This window comes from Accipiter gentilis, chromosome 7 (genome assembly GCF_929443795.1).
Source record: "Accipiter gentilis chromosome 7, bAccGen1.1, whole genome shotgun sequence".
Taxonomy (NCBI): domain Eukaryota; kingdom Metazoa; phylum Chordata; class Aves; order Accipitriformes; family Accipitridae; genus Astur; species Astur gentilis.
Genome location: NC_064886.1, coordinates 17,557,651 through 17,574,060, shown reverse-complemented (window position 1 = coordinate 17,574,060; position 16,410 = coordinate 17,557,651). Strand labels below are relative to the sequence as shown.

Below are 16,410 nucleotides of genomic sequence, written 5' to 3'. Positions count from 1 at the left end.
CAATTTTTTAAATGTCAGAAATAATTTAATCCAGTGTTTTAAAATCATGCGATTCAGAAATGAATGCTCGTGTTGCACACTCTGAAGCAGGATTCCCTAGCTACCCAGGTCAGATGGAATACAAACTCTGTGGTGACCTCTGTACTATGGCTGTCAAACAAGACTGTTCAGAGCTGCCAGGTGATTAGCTGGGTGGCTTGCGGATGATGTCAGAGCTGTGCAGCAGAACCTCAGAGCACAGGGCTCTGCAGTACACCAGCATGTTTGCAAATTGTTCTCTTCTTCCACATTGATTTAATCAGATATTTTTTTTTTTTAAATCCACAGAAGCAATTTACATATTCAAACGAAGAGGAGATATCTGATTATCATACCCCCTTCAAAATCAGATCACTTTAGTACCATCGTGGAAGTTTTGATCTCACACAACCAAATTTAAGGCTGATTTCTTATATGATGCAGAACTGTTACTGAGGGGTCTAAGCACCTGAACGTACTTAAAAGACCAGGGTCTTATTCTTTATATGCACAATACTTACTTTTTAATAAGTTGCATCGTTCTGCTAAAGTAAGTATTTTTTGCCGATCATCTTCCCAGGCTAGAAGCTGCCTCTGATGCACTGCAACCATGTCATTGAGCTCCTTATCACGATCTTTCAGTTCTGCAATTAAAAGCTGGAGTTCTCGCTTCTGCTTCTGAATGGTGCTGTCCTCAAAGCTTGAGCTAAGTTTCTATAAAAGGTAACACATGGAACACGTTTCAATTTAAAGAAGCAGTGACAAACTCTCCGATAATAAACTCGGGGCTTTAATTTGTTAAAATATTTTTATATTATAAACAGAGACTATCCCCAAAAGTTACTCATGCTTGTGGTAGGTACCACCTGTGGTCCCTGACTGAAACCATTAGCGGTACAACACACCCTTTCACCTTAAAAACAGAGCGCTCTCGTTGTTAACTGTACTTTCATTTTTTACCTGGGGCGAAGCAGAATGCGGCAGTGATGAATTCATAGGGGTCTGGGGACCACAGCGCTACCAGGCATCAGCGGATACTGGTAACTATTTATGACCGTAACATTCATCGTGGAGGCCGCCTCCGATTTAAGCACTACATGGTTACCCGCCGAGACCGCTGCTGACCTGGTAACCCTGCAGGAATGACAAACGCAAACCGTTGAGAACCGGCCGAGGTGGGGGCACGGCCCTGCGGCCTCCCACAGGCGCCGAGGCCTGAGGGCGGGGCGCCTGAGGGGCCGCCGGCTCGGGCGAGCGGCCCCCCCCCTCCGCCGACCGCTCCTGGGGCAGGCCCGCCGGCCCCCCCATGCCCCCCCGCACGGCCGGGCCCTGCCCCCTCGCCTCGGCTCCGCCGCTCCCGCCCGCCGCTCCGCGCCCCCCGCCAAACGCACCGGCGCCCTCGCCCCGACGTCGCGGCGGCGCCCCGCCCCCGCCAGCCGTTGAGTGGCCGCCGAGCGGGGCTGTTAGGCAGAAGCCCCGCCCCGCCCTCGCAGCGGCGGAGCTGCCGGTTCGAGGCCCGCGCCCGCCGGCGGCGGCCGGAGCTGCCAGGAAAAACGTGACAATTAATAATATTGTTAATAGGAGACGAGTAAGAACCCGACCGGATGTTACAGGATGAAGGTAACTACCCTGCTCAGCTTTTAAATGGAACAACTACAGAGATAGTTATCTCTTTATGAGCATACACCAATCTCCACTAAACCCATCAGCTTATAAACAAAAATCACAGAAAGAAAGAACTTTACGGTAGAGGACAGGGTGTATGATGCATCACCCCCTTGGCTTTGACCTCACCTAGGTTTTACAGTGACAGGAGAATGTCAACTCCAGGACTCTGCTGCCAGGGAGCATTTAATGTTATTAAATGGAGCAGTGAAATACAGAGCACCAAATCGATGCTTGAGGCTGTTTGCAGGAGTAGAAGACCTAGAACACCAGCAGGATTAGGAGACTGTTTGCAATTATGACAACAGGCTAAACATTTCAGACATATTCACACGTTCCTCAGTGTTTCCACTTAACAGAATAAAATTATTCAGTTGGCACGCACCTACAATGATCACCTAGTCCAACTGCCTGACCGCTTCAGGATTCATCTTCCTCTGTTAACAAACCCTTAGAACGCTTGTCCCATTCTGATTTCTAAGATTTTATGCAGGTCAATGAGAGGTATGCGTTTCTGTACATTAGCAACATGCGTTATTCACTTAAGTTTAGCAGAAGGGACAGCAAATGAAAAATAATCTGTTAACGACTTAAAGCATCATTTGCCTGTAAGATCGTTAGAGGAAAGTAGCTGTAAAGAAAACAGAAACTGTCTTCAGTGAGGAACAGTAATTTTATTTAAATCTACTTCATGCGTAAGCATGATAGAACCCCAATTTAACTTTGGCAAATATCACAACAAAAAAACCCAAGCAGCCTATACAGAACAGTGAAAATGCCAAGGATATGGGTTCTCCACAGATTCACTGCAGAGCAAATGGATTTAGAAGCCTCACTTTGGCTACATCATTTATAACCATACAATTAAATAAAGGTAGTCTTTCACTATCACTTCTTGACTTCTCCAAGATCTTCAATGCTATCATCATCCACCTAGGGAAAAAAAAAAAGCCAAAACACAGCATATTAAGTATATTTTCTTTTTACGTGTCTCACTCAATATTCACCACCGTACATGTAATGAAGCGTGAGAGAAGTACACAGCACCATTCGAGATTCCCTGCTGTAAATTCTACGTGAGTGACATGTGCCTATAGGACACAGCTGAACCTATGGGGCTCTGAATAAAGACAGGCCTAGAGAGTTATTCCAGAAAGAACGCCAATACCAGAAATACCAGAAAAAGGGAGAGTCAAAGAAACTGCTTGTGATTACAGCAGTGCGACCAAACCTTTCAACCATCAACATTTCAGTCCAACCCAAAATTAGCTAATCTCTTCTTCTGAAGCACAAGTGGTTTTTGTTTGTTTTGGGTTTTTTTCTAATTTTGCAATATTTTAAGAGATTTTGAAAAATAAGATGGCAATGTAAAAATACTTAGGCATTCATCACTAAGAGTCACAAAGAAGCCACAGATATTTGACAGCTGGACTTATTCTGCCATGCCCTCCTCACCGTAGTATCCACAGTAACAGCACTACATGTTTAGAGAGCTAATGTTTCTTGGACGACAGAAGCAACATTTGACTTCAAGTTTAATCACTCTTTAACCTAGTCATTCATAGGTGGGAAGGCAACAACTGGTCTTTTATTTTTGCACAACAATCTGTGCTGCACAACCATCTGTGCTGCCAAAGATGAAACCCTTTTTCAAAATCATTGGGAAGTCACAGGCTATTCTGGAAACTAGAGTTCTGACAGAAGAAAGGGTTTATTACCTCAGGCCACTTCTCCTGGATTACATCGATAATGTCATCTGTAAAATCCCCCTGAATGATGATTTCGTCTTCTCCTGTTACTGAGGCACCGCAGGAAAATTTCTGAGCAAAAAACCTTTGTGCTTCCTTAAGATCAATTTCTGTTGACAGGAAAATGGACAGTTTTTAAGTACAGTCATTTCATACAAGTATTTTCTCAAGTTTAAAACCAAAATCTTCTTTTAACTCTTGAAAAACTAGTGGCAGTTTACAGTTAAAGCTTTGCTACAGTTTCCATTGAAAGCAAAAGTCTGTTGTTTACATACAAAACAACTGACTACAAATCTAGCAAACTCCTCAACACAAAAATTGCTGAATGTCCTCTACACATTCTGTTTACACAGGCCTGTGCTACACACACTTACCAGAAAAGCACATGCAAAACTGACTGAAAAGACCCTCCAGTTCTGAGTAACTTCCATAGTTATTGAACAAGTTTTTCCATAGAAGTGCTTCAGTATATTCCCTTCAGAAACACATCCCAACAATTTTTGAGATTGGTTTCCAGCACGAAGATACAGTTCAGATCAAGCTAGTGTGTATTACTGATCCCTCAAGAAAACTGACAATACACTCATGCAGGAAATATGTAACATATCTTGTTAATACAATCACGGTTAAAACTTACCTTTTTAACAGAATTCATGATCAATCTGGGAAGTAAGATGTTGCTATAGGTATAAACACCAAGTGGATGTTTGCAGCTATGTAGGACAAACCAAAGCTATGCAGGACAGCATCGTTAGTGTACTTTGGTATGATTTGACTGCCGTACTAGAAAGGCAGTCAAAGCCTTTCTTACTCAGTCTCAAGAACAGGTAAAATTAATTGTCAATAACATTTACAAGTTTGATGGAAATAAGCATCTTTTTGAAAATAAATATGCTTATAACCTGTTTCAAAAACCCCTGTAACCCTATTTGTTTGCAAACACCATGGAAATAAGGATTTCAATGATTTATCACTGAGGGAAGTCAGTGTACCTTTCGCATGCTTTGGAACTGCTAAAAGCACCTTGGGACTTTCACCTCGCACAGAAGGAAGCAGATTACTCAATGTCATACAATCAGAAGAAATATCATGAGGTTAAAGGCAAGCACATCTAAAACCAAGAAAAAACACATAACAAAAGTCAACTCACCAAACGTTGCAAGGCCACATACTCTTGTGACATATTTTTTCTTTGCTCTAGGAATTTTAGCTATTGTAACTTTCTGTGGTACAGTCTTCTTTTTCTGTTTTATCTGACCCCTTCCACCTTTAAAACAGAGTATAAGGTTACATGATTAGTTAAATGATGTCACACTTAATCAAAGAAAAAAGCATGTAAGGTCAGATTTCATCCCTATAAACAAATAAACTGTTATCTCCCCATCTGTGTTGGTAAACAAAAATGTACCTTGTACATTGTCTCACATTCAGGTTTATTATTATTTAAGAAAGGTCCCATGTCATCAAAGCGCAATATTACAAGAAGTAACAATATACACATGTCAAATGTACATTCAAGTACAGCTTGCATAGCAGACCCCACTACAAGTATCAAAAAAGGGAGGGGCTTTCCCCACACTTTACTAATCACTGCATTTGGTCTACATTTAACCCCTCCTTCAGGAATTGTTCTTTGGCTGTAATCCTAGGAACAAATTGTTACTTTAATGTTTTTCATGAGTTTAACATCCTTAGGGTTTGTGTCCAAGGCAAAGCAACTTACGTCCATTTACTGAGGCCATGAGGACATGCCTACTCAGGCTGCTGGGTTAAACCGCAGATTTAAGTTCTAGACCCCAGTATGAACCATATATCTATGAACGTGCTAGCTCAAAACATCGGGCCTCTGAAACAGAAGCCAGCTACAGTAGTTGACTGCCAAACTTCCACATGATTTAACATCTTCTTTCTTACTGTCTGTTTCTAGGCCAACCTGAGGGAACACTTCACATATAAGGCATTAATCTGAGTAAAGCATGCAAAAGTTATATTCCACTCATTAGGATTCTTAAGTCAGATTAAGATCTCGGTTTTCTTTGTATACAGTCATCAAATTACTCCAGGGTAACCAAAGTTTCATGTTCTTGAGCCTTGCCAGCATGAAAACCTAAAGAATTTATGACAAGCAAACTAACCCCTTGTGACTACTTCCTTCTCTAACATGCAGAACTTTCAATTCTACATTACTATAAACTGATATCCAATAATTTAAGACAGTAAATTTCTGTCTTAAAATGTCTTCAGTAAATTTCTGCAGTGTTTTAGTAAGTTTTCGCTTGTTTTTCCTCACCCTCTCTCTTATGGTCAATCTTATAGCATCATAGTTAACACTATACCATAAGTTTTAATGAAACTTTAGATTCTAGGAAAAAAAAAAACCCTAAATATTTTAAACAGTATTATTTGAACCAAAAACCAGACTGAAAACTAACTATACCACCCCACACAATAAATTAATGTTGAAAGAAAATCTCCTAAAGTCTCTGGGAAAAGCATCCAAGCTACAGAACATAAATTACTGTTGTCACTACACATAGCCTACTGACAAGGTAAACATAACTGGTTACCAAGGCAGACACAAAAATAAAACATCTGCAGTGATATGTGGCTTAAAATCTGAATCTTACTGGGCTATTAACCATAATTTCTGAAGCACTACAGACACCACTGACACTCCACAGGCAAATGCATATTAACAACCCCAGCATTCTGATTTACAGTGGTAAGTATGTTCATTAATTAAACAGAAAGAACTCCAACAATAGAAGATAAAAATGTGTTTAAATTGTTGCATATATTTTATATCTTCCAAAGTTGGTTTTTGAAAATGTTTTTCATTAGTATTGCTGGGAGAGACATAGCTGTTAAAGGAGACATAGGTCATAGTGTTAAAAGCATAAAACCAAATCCTGTTACGTGAATACAGAGGACGGGTGGAAGGAAAAAAGGCAAAAGCAGTGTCATGAGGCATTAATGGAGGAAAGCAGTCTTTGTTCTACTCTGCAAGCAACCTATAAACTGCTGTTAAACAGGGCAGAAACAAGTATTCTGGGAGGCATGCCAGCTGATTTTAGGTCTAGAAGAATTACTCCCTGAATAAGTACAACAGCAATGACAGGAACAATGAGACACATGATGCAGGTCACCTTTCACTTGCTATTCCTACTATCCAATTCTATCATCAGCATATATCACCACACCAACTCTGCTACCACTGGAAGAAAGATATTCGGTATGTTTTGTGCAGAGTCAAAGCGTAGCTAACAACCAAAACACAAGGAATCCATGCCACAGTCCAGACCAGCAGTGAGAAAGGGATGCCCCAAACTGCTTATATGTCAGTACCGCAATCAACTATTTAGACCTTGCCTCTCTTTTGCTTCTTCTTCTCTTCTTCTTCTCCTGCAGTTCCTTGGCCTTCTCCAACCCCAGCTTCCTGTTTAGGTGAATTTTCTTAAATGCATCAGAAAGGAGTGGGGAGAGGAAAGAGAACAAAATTAGTGGTCAGACAACCACAGCCTTACAGGAACAGGAAGTAAGGTACAGTGGTATTTTGCTAAATTCGTAAATTCTGTGCTTAAGTGCAGCAGGCCCTTCACTGATGCATGTTACATCTTCATGAAATAGTACTTATGCAAATTAGACTTCAGAAAAGCCTTAGCTCAAAGATAGTTACAATTTCAATACAGCCTCTTCACATAATTTCCACAGAAAGACAGAAATTAATGATAGTGTTAGTATTGAAATTCCAAATGCAAATCAACAAGTTCCCTATTACTAATGACCTTTATTCCAGCCATTCACAGTAGACTGGACACATATAAAATCCAATAAACTAACTTTGATGGGAAACAAGTACATGGATGACTGGTTACAGCAGGAACCTTAAGAAAGCTCAAACATTATTACTAAAATTACACATTGTTCATTCAGTGTTTTCTGACACTATCAGGCATATTTTCACAGCATCCAAAAGCACAGTAGACTCCTAAGAAAATTATTAACTTTCACATTTGATACAGCAGGAAAAGGGAAGAGATGAGAACTGGACAAGCTCAAAGATTTCTGAGTATGTCTAAGGGCACATACCAGTTAGAAAATAGAAAAGATTCTTACCTACTGTGAGTTTTGCAAACTCATCTGGAAAATTCTTTTCTAACCATTGTCTGCATTTAGTCACATCAGGCATATATTCGCAGTACTAGAGAAGAAAGGTCATGTGAATTTGGTATCAATGAATCAAAATATATTTGCTATTCAGCTCAGCCACTTCTCCTTAAGACGACTGAATACGAATACTATACTAGCAACATAAGAAACCTTGTGTCATCCTAAAGATGACAGTGGCTGAAGCACAGAACTGCCACAATTAAGAAAAGCCAGAAAAGATCAGAAAGGATTATCATAGTCTGTAATCATAGGACAGAAAGAAGAAACTCGGACAACAAAAAAATTAACTCACCTCTGTTGGCAATGAACAGACTGGAGAAAGAAGGGAGGGGAAAAAAAAAAAAAAAGAAGAGATTACAAAAATAAGTTCTCCACTTACAGCCTTAGCATTAAATTCAAAATGGTATTTTAAAGTTAGGGATGACTTCTTATGTCATAACTTCTGGTTATAACCACACATTGACTCAGATTACTTCATTGATACCACTCCACATTTTAATTTTTTTCTCAGTAGTCATTTGCTCACACACTCTGCCTTAGGATAAAACTATCCCAGCAAGAGCACCCAGTCAATGAAGGAAGGGAAGGAGATGCCTACAGCTTTGGGAAAAGTTACAGAAAGAAACACCAGTTCTATCTGAGGCAAAAGATGTACCTAATAAATTACCACGTGATTTGGTTAGCTTTTCTTTTTCCAAGAGCTGCCAATGTCCAGAAGAGGGGCTGCGCCCCAGAACAGACCCAAACCAATTGTGCAGACTTTCACACACAACAGGGATTATTTCCTAATCCCCTGCAACTGTATTCAAGCCCAAAGCAAAATAACCTATCTATCTAAAAAAACATACCTGTCAAGATTACTTACTTCCCTTTAAATTTCATCCACGTAACTACAGATGTAATGAGTAAAGAATCCTAAACACAGTGTAAAAATTACTTTCATGAATTCTAACTTTATTTCTTATTGTCATACTAATGCTCAGACGCCTCTTCTGTGCTAAAGGCTTTACTTGCGTTCTGCAGGAAAAGATCTCTGCTCAACAGTTCACAGTCTGAGCACCATTCTTGCTTCTTTTACACACAGAATGCTGTCAGTACCTCCATCTCTCAGAGGGAAGACCCCTACATTTCACCAAAAATGCTTTAGGTAAAATACACAACACAAGCTATTTCAGAAAGATTATCATAAAGGTCTAGCTTCTCAATAAAAGCTGACCAAAAGAAAATCTCCGATTCTCTCATTCTTTCTGCTAGGCTGCCCTCACAAACAGCACATTGTAAGAATCGTGGACAACTGCCCCTTCAGCACTTGCCTCCACAGTAGAGAACCCGAAGAGGATAGTCGGCATCTGACCTGGCACCGCTCCTTACGTCTCCTCTGCAGTCAGGGACCACAGGCTCAGCTACATCTGTGGCCATGTCACAAGCCTGGAGATCACAGAATGAAAGAATCAGGACCTAAGTTCTGGGTTAAAGTTATTCACATCTTTCCTAACTCAACAAGGATCCCAAAGACTGATGAATCCCAGAGAAAATAGGTACAATCGTAAGAAAAGCAAGAAAAAAAAAGAAAGAAAAAAAGAGGTCAGGAAATAATGAAAAAATATGGGGAAAATGGCTGAAAAAAATACCAGGCAGCATGGAATTCTAGCACATAAGGGGAAGAATCCCAAAGTGCCACAAAATGCTGTGTGAAATGAAGAAAGATCTGCGACAACACCACGTGGAATTACAGAACACACTGGGTTAAGCAAAATGTGAAGTATCATGCTAAATCGGTGGCATATGAACAGCAGGTGCACTGGGGGAGTGGGGGGAGGTACTGCCACTATACTAGCAAAGAAAAGGGGTCATTTAAATCAGCATCTAAAGGATTACAAGCTGATCCCAGGACACTGGCAAAAAAACCCAAACACCACAAAACGAGCAAACCAAACTTGACCCACTGATACATTTAACAATGGTTTACACGCACACATTCTCGGGCAAGGGGCTTAGAAAATAGGAGTCAATAGGGAAGGAGTTTGCAACGCGTAAGTCCCCCAGGATCATGGGAGCAAGCAGGCTATGCGTGTGGAAGAGTCAGAGTCAGGACGCTGTACAAGCTGTGCCTGGGCAATGAAGAGAGCTGAGGGAAAATGCCAGAGCGCCAGCGGTGGTGGGGTTCGCGGCAGGGGGACCTCAGGGAAAAGCGGTAGACGGTCGTAGCGAGGGGAAGGATGCTGGAGATAGAGATCCCAAATGGGGGAGGAAGGGTGCTGGGCAGCAGGGGGTGAAAGCGGGGGCTGGTCGGGGGGAAAGGTGCTGGGGATGGGGATGGGGATCACAGACGTGGTGGGATGTGGGGGGCAGAGCTGAGGGAAAGGAGGGCGCCGGGTACCTGAGGAGGGGCGGGCTCGCAGTGCGGGGAGGGTGCCGGGGCTGAGGGAAAGGAGGGCGCCGGGTACCTGAGGGGGGAGGATGCTGAGGTACGAGAGGCCAAGGAGTCACTGCCAGGGGAGGCAGAGCCGCGGTACCGGAGGAGAGGGAGGGTGTCGGAGCTGAGGGAGGGATGCTGGTAGCCGGGGGAAAGGGGGGGGGGGGAAGAGGCCGCCCGCCCGCCCGCAGGCGGGACGCCGGGGCAGGCCGCCCGCCGCTGGGACGGGACGGGGCGGCGGCGGCGGGGAGCGGCTCCCACAGAAGGGGGCGGGGGAGCCCAGAGGCGGCAGCGGCGTGGCGTTACCCGGGAGGCCCCGCAGGCCGCGGCGGTGGCGGGGGGGGGGGGGGGGGCGGCGGCGGCGGCGGCGGCTCCTCCTCCTCCTCCTCCTCCTCCGGCGGCGGCGGCGGCAGCTCCCACACACCGCGCGGCACGTGCGCCTTCACCAGCGCCGCCGCCCTCTCGCGAGAACCGCGCGCCGCCGGAGACCGCGCGGCGTGACGGGGAGGGGCGTGACGGGGAGGGGCGTGACGGGGAGGGGCGTGACGGGGAGGGGCGTGACGGGGAGGGGCGTGACGGGGAGGGGCGTGACGGTGCGCGCGGTTTGAGCCCCAGCTGTCTGAAGCGTGCGAGCCATAGGCTACCCGGGGCGCGTGACTAGGCGGGCTACGGGGCGCCGGAGCGGCCAGTTACCGCCGCTTCGCCCTGGCGGGGAGGCCGCAGGCCCGCCCGCCGCCATGCCGCGGTACGCGCAGCTGGTGATGGGCCCGGCGGGCAGCGGGAAGGTGAGGCCGGGGGGGGGGGGGGCGGGAGGCGGCGGGGAGGCGACAGCGGCGCGGTCGGTCGGTCGGTCGGTCGGTGCCTGACGGCCTGCGTGTGCTTTGCAGAGCACGTACTGCGCCACCATGGTGCAGCACTGCGAGGCGCTGGGCCGCGCCGTGCAGGTGGTGAACCTGGACCCGGCGGCCGAGCTCTTCAGCTACCCCGTCATGGCAGGTGAGCGGCGGGAGGCTGCCTGCGGTCACCCTTGGGCACCGCGGTAAGCGAACGGCACTAAAACCGCCTCGTTGTTCCAGACATCCGTGAGTTAATCGAAGTGGACGACGTCATGGAAGATGAATCCTTAAGGTTTGGTCCCAATGGCGGCTTGGTGTTTTGCATGGAATACTTTGCCAATAACTTTAACTGGCTAGAGGAAAGCCTTGGGCATGTGGAGGATGACTATATATTGTTTGACTGCCCAGGTAAACAAATGTCCATGTTTTGGTATCGTTCTTCACGTGCAATGTGAAATTTGCAGTGCTTCTGTTTTGTTGATTGTAATCATTCACACGTTATTTTTTTTGCACTATTAACAGTTGTCAGAGTCGCTTTCAGATATTTCAGAAGTGAACTTGGTCCCAGGCTAGTCTGGGCGACTGCACTGTCATCTGACAGCATCATATGGTGTGGGAACGCTATGGCAACTGCTAACTAACGCTCACTGGAGGTCAAGGGAACAGGAAAACCCTTTTATTTCTTTTCCGCTTCACCACTATAAGTTCACCCAAATACAGTCAAGAGTTGTCTGAAAAGAAGGAGAATACTTTCTTTATCAGCTTTTATTTATATCAAGTGCAACAGCCCTGTCTATATAATTGATAACTGTGAACTGTTCCTGTTAGCTTCACATTTCTGCATACTAATATCCTAAGTGTGCCCTAGGTCAGATCGAACTCTATACGCATCTGCCAGTGATGAAACAGCTGGTGGAGCAGCTTCAGCAGTGGGAATTCCGCGTCTGTGGAGTTTTTCTTGTGGATTCTCAGTTTATGGTGGAATCTTTTAAGGTATCCGTTTCAAATCTGTTGTAAGAGTTAAGATTGATAAAGAAAAGGAAATCTGAGCAATTTAGGGAGCTAGGTTTGTTTAGCACAGAGGGAAGATCTCTAGGCCAGGGGAGAGCTGATTGCTGTCTTCAGCTGCCTCAGACACAGGTTGCAGCAAAGAAAATTCCAGTTGGATGTAAAGAAGAAAATCCAGCACTGGTCAGGCTGGAACAGGGGCACAGAGAGATTGTGTATTGTACGTTCTTGGAGTTGCTCAAAACTTGACAAGGCAAAAGCCCTGAGCAACCTGATCTGACTTTGACGCTGGCTCTGGTTTGAGCAGTTGTATGAACCAGATAACTTCTAAAAGTCCCTTCCAACCTAAATTCTTCTGTGATTCTGAGAGCTTTCTCAGATCTGGAGAGAGAGCAGACTGCTTTCCCTGTCTAGCAGTAAGAATTCTGAGATGGGCTTTGAGTTTTGTAATGGCCTTTTCAGTGGCAGATCCAGATTGGAAGCTCTGGAAGTAAGATGGCAGATGGGAAGCTCCGCACCTCCCTTTTCCAACAGAGATAAGGACTCCCCACTTGGCCTCGTGACCATGTTTCATATATTCACTAGATTTGGTCTGTGGTGGAGTGTGCTGCACGTTTGTATTTTTTTCTGTACTTAACTACATCATTTTTCATATTCCTTAAGTTTATCTCTGGAATTCTGGCAGCACTCAGTGCAATGATATCGTTAGAGATTCCACAGATTAACATCATGACCAAAATGGATCTGCTGAGCAAGAAGGCCAAGAAGGAAATAGAAAAGTAAGTTCCACAAAAATTACTTACTCTGTAGTTTAATATCTGGAGGTGAACTTCACTCAAAATGTTTCCCACAGTTAAAACATACTTTTGGAATACAGAAGATGCATTTGTTTTATATCGAACGTAGTCTTCAAGTCTGGACCAGATGCTTACAATTTAGTCAGAGATAGAAGGCTAGCTCCATGTTTGTACATGTCTCTGGATTTTTCTGTAAATAATTATCTTGAATCACTTATGTCATTCTGAATGACATTCCAGAGTACTGTACTTCAAAACCTAAACCGAAGGTGATCCTGTCAGTTTTTCTGATACTGAACATACTGAATTACTTATGTGTTACTTTTGCATTTGTGCTAAAATTACAAAATTAAAAGTTTTTCCCCATGGTCTTCCTCAAAGCCTTCTTGAGTATACGAGTGATTAGCAAAAAGAAAATAAAAAATGCTTCAGTTGTTTCTACTAGCAGTTGTAATCTGAGACATTCAAATACTTAAAAAACCTGTTTTTAAACATTTTAAGTTCTCCTGATAGGAAGTTAGTTTATTCAGATCACAGAATGATAAATGGTTTTGGTAGCTATCTCAAAGCACAATGATTCATTTGCTCTGTGGCCAAGGATTCTTTCAGTGTTAATGATGGCTTTATTTCTTCCCAGGTACTTGGATCCAGATATGTATTCTATGATTGAAGATTCTACAAATATATTGAAAAGCAAAATGTTTAAAAAGCTGACTAAATCTATATGTGGATTGGTAGGTATATTGTTTTTTAACGACTACCCTTAAATTCAGTCCTGTATTTATAAACCATACTGTATGGTTGCTGAGTTCATTGCTGTTATACATACTGTATGTACTATAATAATTCTCCCTTCCTCACCCCAAAACTATGTATTTACCTACCAGGCTTAATTAACAAAGCCAGGATCTCAAAGATTCTCAGGCACTCGAGCATTTTATTTGTTGCCTGTTTTAACTCAGCTTTTGATTTTTTTCAGATTAGCACAAGATTCTTGATACTAATTATTTGGATTGTAGCCAATAAGTTTCCTGTGAATTCTGTTCTGTTAGCAATTTTGGAAAGCAGCTTTAGCTACTGTGTAGAAATTAGGACTGATAGCCAGGGGTTCTGACTGGGGAATTGCCACTGATTTGCAGCAGGGATTTAAATGGTATTTTAGCAGTCCAGACAAGGAATATTTAAGTTTGGTTTAAGGAAGGGGCTTAGAGTGATTGGAACTAATTTACTGTGTTTTCTTACTAATGCCCTTTGAATCCTTTCTCTAGATTGATGACTACGGTATGGTTCGATTTCTACCTTTTGATCGCTCTGATGAGGAAAGTATAAATATAGTGCTGCAGCACATAGACTTCACCATTCAGTATGGAGAAGATCTTGAATTTAAAGAACCAAAGGTAAGGTACTTCTGATGGTAAGATGAAAATTTAAAAAGGATCCGTAATACCAGTAGTAATATGAATATGTTCTTTGCCTTGCTAATAAATTATTGTCTTAGTATGGTTCAAAATAAGCTATTGTCTTTTGGTGACAATGCTTACATTGTGTTAATTTACAATTACAAAAGTAAAATTCTTTAATATCATCTTGCATATGCAGACTGATCAAATGGTTGTGTTTAAAAGTAATGCTTTGGTTTTCAAAAATAATGGCACTTTAAACTTCAAAGGTCAGAAAGGACCATTAAGATCACTCAGATTTCTTCCTGCATGACTGTTCAAACTCCCCTGATAATTCCTATGTTGAACCCATGTGTTGTATATGAGACATAGAATTTATTCCTAATCTATCATGTAAAATACGTGATAGAAGACTGCTGTGTTAAAATCTGTTCCAAGCCTGGTCTAGTTTTATTATTCAGCTCATAAATCCTAAGGAACAAGTCCAGTGCTTTTATTACATTTTTTAATTCAGTTTTGTACTCTTAAGTATGCAGAATACCTGGATCTAGATTTTGACATATACAATTTCAATAGCTCTAGAAACAGATTGCTTTTCAGAAAGTTGTGCTGCATGTTTTATGGAACCATATTAGAGAGTGTTCCTGTTGTGGTTTCTAAAATAAAGCATCACAGAACAGACAACATACAACAGCCACTAGGGAAAAGCCAGGTTCTATCTTTTTTTGTTTTCTTTTTGGCAGGAATGCGAAGAAGATAAATCTGCTCTTGTGGATGAATACTTTCAAGATCATGTGGACGAGTAAAAGCTGTGTGTTCAAAAATGGGAGGAAAATACCCGGCTTGTGTTAAAAAAAATGTAAAAAAGAAGATTAAACATGTAAAAAAAAAAAAAATCCACACAAAGCTACTTCTGTTTTGTCTGTAAGATAACTAAAATTTATAGTGAGAAGTGAGTTATATGACCTCATAACTATTTTAATAAACATTTTTTATTCTTACGTGTGTGTGTTATAAAATACATAGGCTAGCATTAGTACATACCAAAGTTCCCCACATACAGATGTATCTCATTTAAGCATAGGAATGCTTGAACAAAATCTAGTAATTTACAAAAGAGGCAAAGGCCAATACAAGTATGTTACAGATATTTCTCTCAAGTACTGAGTAATTAATTAGTTTCATTATTAGCTGAGAGAAAGAACTGTTCTAAAGGGTGAAAATTGTATTTCATGAACTGAACCTGTATCAGGTGAAGACATTACTGGCAACTTCAAAGGGACATCTGGTCAGTGGGTGGTGTCTCACCCTTCTTAAAAAACATTAGTATTTTACATTCACTTTGGAAGAGCCCAGATTTTAGACCTTCTTAAGGCTGTGACTTTAAGTACTGATACATTGATAACATCTTGAACACAGCACCACACTTAAATAAAATAAGCTTAAATAGATTTCAGTGATGGTCTTGTGCAGTCACTTTAAAAAGTGTGTTAGTTAATGAACAGTTGAGCAACCATTAAGCAAGCTCCTTTCTTGTCCTGAATAGAGAACTCATACCCCTACTATGTGACCTATTCAGAGAAGCAAAACTTCACCCCATTATCTCCAAAGAACATAATCACCTAAGGAAATAAAGGCATGTAAAAATGGTCCTAAGAATTTTTCAGGGAAGTAGCATCAATTTTTTAATTGGATGTAGCTGTTAACAGACTGTTCATAATCAGATAATTCAAGCCATGTGTGAAAGTGTACAGCTGAATTTACCCCTCACTGTTTATAGTTCTTTTATGTATACAGGTGTTCCTGGGTCGTCTTGAGTGTTTCAAAATATGTTTTATTGCTTCTCCTAAAACATCTTAGACCAATTTATTAGCTACATTCAGCTGGATTTTAGGATGTGCTTCTCTGCTGCTCGTGTCAAAGTACGTATCAACCTTTCCTTTTCCTTAACCCTACGAAATGACATTTACTCATGGTGTCCTTGGATTAAAATATTTATCAAAAAGGGCCTCATGGTTATGAAATGCTAAACATCAGCGAACACCTATATGTAGGCATATCATGTCTATATAGAATACATAGTTCATGTATTAGAAATTAACCCCATCCTCAGAACATACGAGCAGCCAAATGTTTCAGTAGAATAAGAACAATTGATGTCATTTTGTAGGAGCAGCTTGCTTAGTTAGCTGATGTCCAAGTGCAGGGATACCCCTTAATGGAAACCAAATCAAGGATTGAATACTTGGAGGCAAATGCAGTTACCTAAAGCTGGGGTATAATAGCAGCCTGGCACCATTTTGTAGTTTCTTGCTTCTAGTCAGGAAGGTGTAATTTTTTTTTTTACTTATC

At 42.2% G+C, this 16,410-nt stretch overlaps 3 protein-coding genes across 5 annotated transcripts in view; 1 reads left to right on the top strand and 2 right to left on the bottom strand.

The window, feature by feature from the left end:
- The window catches only part of HIP1R (huntingtin interacting protein 1 related), a 37,325-nt gene extending 35,873 nt beyond the window's left edge, over window positions 1-1,452 (bottom strand). The window contains exons 1-3 of the mRNA XM_049804950.1: window positions 1,410-1,452; window positions 979-1,152; window positions 540-732 (exon numbers count right to left, since the gene is read on the bottom strand). Coding sequence (XP_049660907.1) covers window positions 540-732; window positions 979-1,014 — 229 coding nt within the window. The 5' untranslated portion in view covers window positions 1,015-1,152; window positions 1,410-1,452. The remainder of the gene's footprint in view (window positions 1-539; window positions 733-978; window positions 1,153-1,409) is intronic.
- An 885-nt stretch (window positions 1,453-2,337) lies between these two features.
- Window positions 2,338-10,492, bottom strand: DENR (density regulated re-initiation and release factor). Of its 2 annotated transcripts, none has more exons than XM_049806370.1 (8): window positions 10,324-10,492; window positions 8,915-9,029; window positions 7,894-7,913; window positions 7,548-7,632; window positions 6,801-6,884; window positions 4,582-4,698; window positions 3,402-3,541; window positions 2,338-2,616 (listed from the first exon to the last, which is right to left on the bottom strand). In XM_049806370.1, exons 2-8 carry the CDS (start codon window positions 9,018-9,020, stop codon window positions 2,572-2,574), a joined length of 597 nt encoding a protein of 198 aa, XP_049662327.1. In that variant the 5' UTR covers window positions 9,021-9,029; window positions 10,324-10,492; the 3' UTR covers window positions 2,338-2,571. The 2 variants fall into 2 exon arrangements, with proteins under 2 accessions (XP_049662327.1, XP_049662326.1); XM_049806369.1 differs by lacking the exon at window positions 10,324-10,492 and adding an exon at window positions 10,049-10,313.
- A 159-nt stretch (window positions 10,493-10,651) lies between these two features.
- Window positions 10,652-15,059, top strand: GPN3 (GPN-loop GTPase 3). Of its 2 annotated transcripts, none has more exons than XM_049805680.1 (8): window positions 10,652-10,802; window positions 10,905-11,013; window positions 11,094-11,261; window positions 11,722-11,846; window positions 12,525-12,640; window positions 13,296-13,392; window positions 13,927-14,055; window positions 14,802-15,059. In XM_049805680.1, exons 1-8 carry the CDS (start codon window positions 10,755-10,757, stop codon window positions 14,862-14,864), a joined length of 855 nt encoding a protein of 284 aa, XP_049661637.1. In that variant the 5' UTR covers window positions 10,652-10,754; the 3' UTR covers window positions 14,865-15,059. The 2 variants fall into 2 exon arrangements, with proteins under 2 accessions (XP_049661637.1, XP_049661638.1); XM_049805681.1 differs by having other exon boundaries at window positions 10,683-10,762.
- Window positions 15,060-16,410: the final 1,351 nt, after the last annotated feature.